We start from the raw sequence: 8,634 nt of genomic DNA on the forward strand, positions 1-8,634 counted from the left end.
TGGGAATATAATAAATTTCAAGCTTTCTATATGCATTTTTGTGAAAACCACGACATGTTGGAGCCACGAAAAAATAGTACATTTAGTGTTATGAAACTCTTAAACTAAATTTTGCTGTATTCAACAAACTACAAAACTTGACTTTTTTTATTTAAAAATAATTTTTACTAGTAAAATAGTTGTAATATGATGTCACCATTTTAATAGTTTAAAAACTTAGAGGGTTATGCTATTTACACAACATATATTACAAATAGACAAGTCCATTAATGATTATTTATAAAAAGTGTTATAAATAATTTAACCTAAACAGTATAAAAAATAGAAATTATACGACAGAAAATCTTGCGTGTCATAATCTGCCCATCATAAAGCTTTTAAAAGTACAAGTTATAAGTTGTATGTCATAAAGCTATAAAACGCGTGTTATAAATTCACACTAGTATTGTCGTTTTCATATTCAGCGAGTGGAGTCAAACTTCGCATAAATTAGTTAATGCTCTTGTGAGACTTTTTCTTCGTCGTACCTACCTAGCATACAACATAAGTCTTGCTTTATGATCAGAGTCTCCTGGAGGGAGAGCGAGACCGTTGTGTATAGATCTATACGAGGTTGACAACCTCACACCTCAGCTATTCGCTACAGTTAGACCGGCGTATCTAGGGTGACAAAGGACCCCCTGGCTACGACGCTTGAAGAACGTCATGTTCAGGCATAACAATCATATTAGTATGGTTATAATAACTCACATAGGGATTAACATACTATTTTAGTTTATGGGAAGCTTACAGTTCATTAGTTTTTCTAAAAGATATAACTACATACTATCTTGGTTTACGGGAAGCTTACATTTCAGTAGTTTTTCTAAAAGATATAACTACATACTATTGTTCAGTACAACAACTCTCATACTTTTTTTTTTGGTTTTAGGCTTTTAAGACTATAGTTTTTCATACATCAGAAAATATTGGATTTTCTGGGAACACACTCTTTACAATTACAAACAAAAGAAACAAAGGACATACATTCATATATTTACAGTTTTGGAACGAGACTTACAAACCATTTTCATTGAAAATATTGGATTTTCTGAAAGTACTACGGGAACTATTCTAAACAAGTACAAAACCATTTTTATACAAAAATCCTTATGAACTCACCAACTTTTTAGTTGACGCTTTTCAAAAAAAAAAGTTGTATTCTCAGGGAACCAGGAGCAGTGTGCTATGAGATCAAGTGGTGCAACCTTATGAAATTTCACTTTTTGTCACTTTTGTGTAACTGATGAACAAATTACAATATGTAAACAATGTAAGTTTTTTATCTCAATGTATGTTTTCTGGTTGATGTATTTCATTTATATTCTATTGTTATGATACTACAAAATGAAGTCATCCGCCCCTGGACGCTTCTGTCGTCCTGGTTCGGGAGTGTGACAACCAAGTATTATTCCAACATTGACTTCAAGTTGTCTATTTTACTTTATTAGATGTTCAATGTCTCTTAAACCACTTGTCGTCTCTTTATCCTTTCGCTTAGTTTGGTCTCTTCATATAGGACGAGTGGCTCTTGGAACCTCAATAAGCTCCTCTTCATTGAGGTCAATCCCAACATGCATATCTGACGATTAACTATGATTTGTTTCGGAAGTTTTCGTTCTTTTAGAAGAACTACCCGTGAGCGTTCTGAACTTTAGATATATTACCACTTTTTCGACATCTTCACAACATTCCAGATATAAAGAAATTAGAAAGTTGACCCTTTCTGACTCTGGTAAAGCGCAAGTGCTTTTGCAAGATTGTTCATCATTTGCACTGCTTTGTCATTGTCGTTTCATAGTTGAAAATACCGTATTAAGCTCAATAACAACTTTGTTTGTGTTCCTCTACTTCAAGCAACTTGCTGATCTCCATTAACGAAAATTCTTGAACGATTACATTCGTGGACTCTTGATCAACAATGTTTTGAACATAAAATATGGCAATAAAGTCTCGACAATCCGAATCATAATTTGTAACAAAAAAAATCATATTTGTGGTCTTAAAAGTTATGAGAGAGAGAGAGAGATTGAGATTGAGATTATAGCTTCTTAAAGTAGAGTAATATATATAGCGGTGAATATGATGAGTTTCTATAAAAATTTCAATTTTTTTAAAGAAAGTAGCCGTTGAACAAGTTTTCGTTGTGAAAGGGACGGAAGGCCACACTCGTGCCTCCGCAACACCCCCGGGATAGCATTCAAGGTCATGTTATCATGTTATGTTGGCAAGAACTGTCTCGTGGTATGCATACCAAGAGGCTTAAGGCTGGAGGGAGTGATGTCTCGCTCCCTCATCAAACCACAGTGATATGTAGGCATCACCTCACTTATTACCACAAAAGTGTGGTCTCATACTACACCCAAGGAGTGATGTTACACTCCTTTAAATTATTTTTATTTTCAAATAAATAAAATTTTTAGTTTTAAATAATAAAAAATTTTCATTAATTAAAATTAAAAACCATTGCATTACTTTAAAAAAACTAGGAAATTAGAAATTAAAAAATTAGAAAGCTTAAAAATAATCAAATAATTAAAAACTTGAAAAACAACTACAAATTAATCACGATTAGCGTAACGTTTTTTCATGTCTTTCTTTATTTTCAAAACGACTTGAAGCGCATCCCCGGTCAAATTCGATGTGTCCATCGATAGCACTCTCAGGTCGTTGTCCCTTTGTTTCCGATTCTCTCTATTCGAATCAAGTTGCACAAATTTATCCATTCTTTCTTTTATGTCTTGCACATTATCGCCCATTTCTTTCAAGTCATCCTATTCCGACGCTTTGTCATTGCTTTTGTTTTTTGTTTTGTCCATTCCCATTCGTCGGGGGGTGATGACACTTGAACGGGCTCATCTTCGTTGAGGTCAAAACCAACACGAGCATCCGATGAAGTGTGTTCCGAGTCGGAAGCTCTTGACCGTTTTGAACCGATATCGATGTGTTTGTCGCTTGTTTTCAAGTTTTGCCATTTTTTGTTGCTTTTGAGAAGATTCAAAACTTCAAAAAAACTTGAAAGTCTTATTTTTCTCATTGATAAATGTTAAAAGCTTTCTCCAAAACCACTTCGTCACTTTCACCGCTTTTCCATTGTCGTTTCATACTGTTATATAAATCGTTAAACAATATCACGTCTTTGTTCATCTTTCCCCATTTTGAGTATACCTGATGTTTGGTACGATATGGTTCCAAGTTCATTCCTTTATGGAATCGAGCTCTAACGAGCATCAAAAAACGATCATGTTTTTGTTTCCCTCCCGTCTTCGCGTCCTCTGAAACGTCAATCCATGGTTGTGCTAATACTAACTCTTCTTGAGGTGACCACACTTTAGCTTCCACCTTCTATTTTCTTTATTTCTTGGTTGAGAGGATTGAGTTTGTGGAACAAATTCTGGTTCAGATTCATAAAATGGGTGTTTGTGGTTGTGATTGTGTTTCTGGAATAAACTCTGGTTGGGAACCAAAATCAAAAGGATCAAAATCTTGGTCAAATTTTGGATGTGTTTATAGAAATGGTTGCGTAGGATGTGGTTGTTGAATATGTTGTGGAAAATAGAGAAGCATACCCTCGTAGTGGTAGAAAGGAGACAAATAAACCGGTTGATCGAGTGAAGATCTTGGAGTTGTTGGTTTTCTGGTAGGTGTTTTTCGTTGGTTGGATTTTTGGAGGATGATATTTTTTGTGGGTTTGAAAAGAAAGAAGATTGTAAAATGTTGATGAGTTTTTTTGGTTAGTTTATTAAGTATTTATAGTGGTGGTAATATATATATATATATATATATATATATATATATATATATATATATATATATATATATATATATATATATATATATATATGAAAAATGACCGACCGTTTACAAACGGTAACGAGGAGAACCAATCACAATTGAGTAAGGAGCACACCCCTAGAAGGCCACAGTGCAGCCGAGACTGCACCTGGACCGCATCCGATCCAGGGGGCGGTGTGCATGATGATGTAACAGGGAGATAGACCACACCCACCGACCAAGTGGGCTCTGCCTTAGGGGATTGTTTAGCCAACTTGTTGAGGTAAGTAACATCTTATAAACATTCTATATATAGACTCTAAATTCAACATAAAAGTTTATAATTTTACTCTGAACTTTAGTTTAACATGCCAAAAAAGGCTACTTTTTTAAACTCAAAAATTCCTTTTTTACATACACAAAAACTTATAGAGGAACACAAATACATATGCATTCCATGAATGAACCAATGCCTCCCCATTCACCAAAGCATATCTTCCACCAACGTACATACAAAGAGCATACGTTACAACCTCCACAGCACCAAAACTTAATAGCAACAGAAGAAACCAAGCAAGCATCCTCTATTTTATACTACTTTCTCTTTACACCTCTTAATTATTTTCCAACTTTTTATAAAGAATATAATAATATCATAGTAAATACTAAATACCCATCCCATCCAGATTAACGATCATAACCCATGGCAACAACGGGCAGCCTGACCTTATGCCCTCTATCTCCTTTCAACAAAACCTCCCCGAAACTATAGGCCCCACTAGCTGACCGGACGGTCAGAGTAACCGTGAACTTTTGCGATGCACCCGGTCCTATGGTCATAGCCGGCGGGCTGGTTTCAATGGCTATCGCGGGTCCCATTTTTGAAGTGATGGTGTAGGTTTCTTCTTCATTGACATTTGTGGCTGTTCGTGTGACAGTTTGAGTTCCAACAAGGTGGGAAATCGCGACAGATGGCGAATTCAGATTGTACGGATGCCCGAGCGTGTAGTTGCACGGTTGATGCGTGTAGTTTAGAATCTCGTGTGAGTCAATTCCGGGAGTTGTGCATAAAAATCCAAGATAATCTTCGTAACCTTTACAAAAAACATATATAAAATATGAGTTAATAATACAGAAGGAACGACTTAACAGAGAAAGTCAGGGAAATAAAGCTGACCTGCATCAAATATGAGACCAGGGTCTAGGGCGGCCCGCGGATTGACATGACCGCTTCCGTAATCGAAAGGGGTTGCGGGGATAAAAGTGAGTGTTTCCGCACCGGAATATTGTTGGGCCAGAATGGGCCTGTACCCTCTGTCTAGTGTATTTGATGTAGTCATTAATGCTGACTTTATGGCAGCTGGACTCCAATCAGGATGTTTTTGCTTTATCAATGCTGCTATTCCAGATATATGTGGTGCAGCCATGCTAGTTCCCGAGATCATAGCAAACTTTTCTCCTGGTTTTTTAAATCGAATATTTAAATTTTCTGTGGTAGTGATTAAACAAACCATTATAAATACAGGATTGAATTGGGCTTACCTACGTAATTGGGCTCATCGGTTCCATTTGGAGACCAAGAAGCCCAAATCAAGGAACCAGGAGCTAAAATATCGGGTTTCAAAAGATCCGCATCTTGAAATTTATAATCTTTTATATTTGGGCCACGAGCTGAGAACAATGCCACCATTGGTGCTGATTTATAAAGTATAGCCTCCATACCATTTCCAATGCTTCCTGTTCCCTTAAAACTCTTCACTCTTCCAGTCCAATCCCTCAAAGTAGACACATTGTAATAGTCTATAAGCTCCTATGAAATATAAATCACACAATAATTATCTAGATTAGAAATTAATAATAATAATAGTAATAGTAACTACTGTTAACTGTTTTAACTACCATTGAGTTGCTAACATCTGTGATCACAATCCCAGGAATGCCAACGGGGACAGGATCGAATTTTGTTCCAGGAGACACGTTTTCAACAGCAAGAACGAATCCAATGGCGCCAAGAGTCTTTGCTGTTTCTGCAACTTTTTTAATGGAAGCGGACCCACTAACGAAATTAAAAGAATACCCACATAACAGAATATTCCCTTTAACCATAATTCCGTTTAAAACTTCGGGTCTTTGACAATCTGATGCACTGGACTTCATCGCAGAAGAATCCAACAAGACATCATTAGCAGCCACCATTGTAAACTTCTTATTTGGGCCGGTAGACGCTGCATTGAATTACGAATTAAGTCGGCCCAAGTTTAGATAAGCCCAATAAAAGTGATGCTTTTTTAGCCTTTTAGGGTTATGTAATATTAATTACAGAAACTTACGTGATAAACCGGTTCCGGCGAGGATTTTTCCGTTTCCGAGAGTTAGATGGTTTTTGTAACGGCGGTCGTCGACGGCGGCAGCTACGGATGCGATCCATGGGCTGTAAGACACGATGGTTTTGGCTGCGGGGCCTCCGTTTCCGGAGGCTTGTGCAACAAAAACTCCGGCTTTGACGGCGGAGAGAAGTGTGGCGTCGAAGGGGTTTAGAAAGGTGGTTTTTGTGGTGGCCGGTGGGCTGTTGGGCCCGACTGAGAGGTTTAGAATGTCGACACCGTCGTAAACCGCCTGCTCAATGGCGGCGACCACGTCAGCGACAAATCCTCCAAAATTCCGGTAGAGTGCCTTGTAAACAGCGATCCTGTGCATCCATCATTCACAGTGAATGTTAAAGACGATAAAGATTTGGGCTAAATGAAAGAAATAGCAACAATTGAAGCAGTTTTATTATTTTATGGATTAGTTTCTTCATAGTTCATATGATGTGCATAAAATTTAGAGGGTAAACTTCACCGTGCTCGGGGAGCCATTCCACTTGCTTTCCCGAATTCATAGCCTTGCACTTGAACAGGAATTCCATTGTTTCCGGCGGCAATTGCAGCAGTATGACTGTGAATTTGTGATTAATAAATGAGAATATTTTAACTGAAATTATTCAAGTTTTTGCACGAACCTTCCATGACCATCACCATCAAGAGGAGAAGCAAAATCAACTTCAGGATTAAAAGCACCAGCAGCCATGGCAGCTTCTGCAAAATGTTGGGCACCAACAATCTTTCCATTGCAGAAACTCTTCTTTGTATCAGGATCAACTTCACATTTCCCTCGATATTTTGGAATCGGACCATAGGGTTCTGCGTTTTGATTTTCAAAGCTCGGATGAAACGGAAAAATACCAGAATCCACAAATCCGATCACTATCTCCTCTCCGGCCCTGTCAAATCCACCTCCGGTAGGCCAAACTCCGGTGGGAAGCCCCAAAAATTCCGGCGTATGTGTAGTCAGTTTCCTCACCTTCCAATCTCTATCCACTGATTTCACACCTGGGGCTCGCCTAAGCATATCTGCCTACTAATATCATTTAAAATATATAAGAATAAACAGTTTCTAAATCCCCAAAAAGAAAAGTAAAGAGGTTCAGATTGTGACCTGTTCTTCAGAAACGTGAACTGCGAAGCCATTGATGAGATGTTTGTAGCTGTATAGCTTTTTGTAGTTTCCATCATCGAACAATGTATCAAGGATTGTATCGTGTTTTTGTTCTAAGTGGCTCGAGTATGATGTTACCAAATCACTGAGGATCGAAGAGTATACAATAATATGAGATGAGAATCTTATTTGAAATTATGTGAAGATAATGAAGGAATACGGACCTTGTGACATCGAGTTTTTCAGTGGCTTCAAAACCATTAACACCTCCTTTGTAACTTATCACTGGTTCGCCTTCAATGGTGACAATATAAACCTCTGATTTCCCGATTATTGAAACAGAAAGTAAAATCATAATCGTAAAAACAGACTCCATGGACTTCAATTTCATCATCTTCCCCGATCTACTCCCTAATCAAACCAAAAAATTGTGTAAATATGAAGTGAAATAATTTGAAGAAGTAGCTTAGAAGTTACTTCGAAAAAACAGAGTGATGATGAGATGAGATGAGATGGATATCATACCAGTATGAATCAAATCTGCAACACTTGCTTTCATTTACATCTGAGAACCCATGCGATCAACCTGGATATTATAAACAGTTATTAAATTACTTACTGAAAACCAATGTCTACAAGAAAGGAATCAAAGAGAAGAATAATTAATTCGCCAACTTCAGTTCTTCACTAAACAGTCAAAACCCAGTACATATCAAAGTAAACCCAAATCAGAAGTAACAGCTTTATTCGCATTGATGAAATAAATAAACAAGATCAAATCAATATCACAATACCCACCTTCACCAACCCAAAGTAACTGAAGCTTATTTTACAAAATTAAAACAGCTGCTTTAGCATTACTCTATGATGATGATGAGCTAAAGTAATTAAGTAAATCAAAGTAAAGATGAACAAGAAACTCTACAAATGGTAGTGTAAATTTACAGTGAAAATGTGAGAGAGAGATAAAGAAGTGGTTAGGGTTTTTTACACTTTTGGGGAAGGCGGCAGACATGAGAGCGAAGATGGAGGAGTTGTTAAATTATTATTTTTTTTTTCATAAATCAGAGAGGTTTATTGCTCTCAGTTGCAGAATCCATGGTGGTGGCCACTGTTATCTACTATTTCCTTAATCACATAATCCAAATAATCATTAGACTTAATTTGGTTTATATGTAGATCATGTCGGTTTATTTTGGATTTTATAGATTTAGTCATTAAATTGATCAATAATATAAAGTTATTGTTGCTACAATTGCAAAAAGTAATATAGAAATGGGTAATTTGTAGTTTTATAGGTCTCTTTCAATAAAAAAATGTACTTTTATTTAGTAATAATGTGTA

The 8,634-nt window shown here is 36.7% G+C and overlaps 1 protein-coding gene across 5 annotated transcripts; it reads right to left on the reverse strand.

Annotated features, from left to right (window-relative positions):
- Positions 1-4,170: 4,170 nt before the first annotated feature.
- On the reverse strand, positions 4,171-8,421 carry LOC145008629 (subtilisin-like protease SBT2.6). Of its 5 annotated transcripts, none has more exons than XM_078967211.1 (11): positions 8,282-8,421; positions 7,816-7,876; positions 7,515-7,701; positions 7,291-7,435; positions 6,815-7,209; positions 6,655-6,750; positions 6,144-6,502; positions 5,713-6,038; positions 5,356-5,623; positions 4,991-5,272; positions 4,171-4,907 (listed from the first exon to the last, which is right to left on the reverse strand). In XM_078967211.1, the coding sequence occupies exons 2-11, from the start codon at positions 7,847-7,849 to the stop codon at positions 4,501-4,503; spliced, it is 2,499 nt and encodes an 832-aa protein (XP_078823337.1). In that variant the 5' UTR covers positions 7,850-7,876; positions 8,282-8,421; the 3' UTR covers positions 4,171-4,500. The 5 variants fall into 5 exon arrangements, with proteins under 5 accessions (XP_078823337.1, XP_078823338.1, XP_078823339.1 ...); XM_078967212.1 differs by lacking the exon at positions 8,282-8,421 and adding an exon at positions 8,089-8,268; XM_078967213.1 differs by lacking the exon at positions 8,282-8,421 and adding an exon at positions 7,966-7,990.
- Between the last annotated feature and the right edge of the window lie 213 nt (positions 8,422-8,634).

The sequence above is a fragment of the Lactuca saligna genome, chromosome 8, assembly GCF_052625555.1.
Source record: "Lactuca saligna cultivar CGN05327 chromosome 8, ASM5262555v1, whole genome shotgun sequence".
Lineage (NCBI taxonomy): Eukaryota > Viridiplantae > Streptophyta > Magnoliopsida > Asterales > Asteraceae > Lactuca > Lactuca saligna.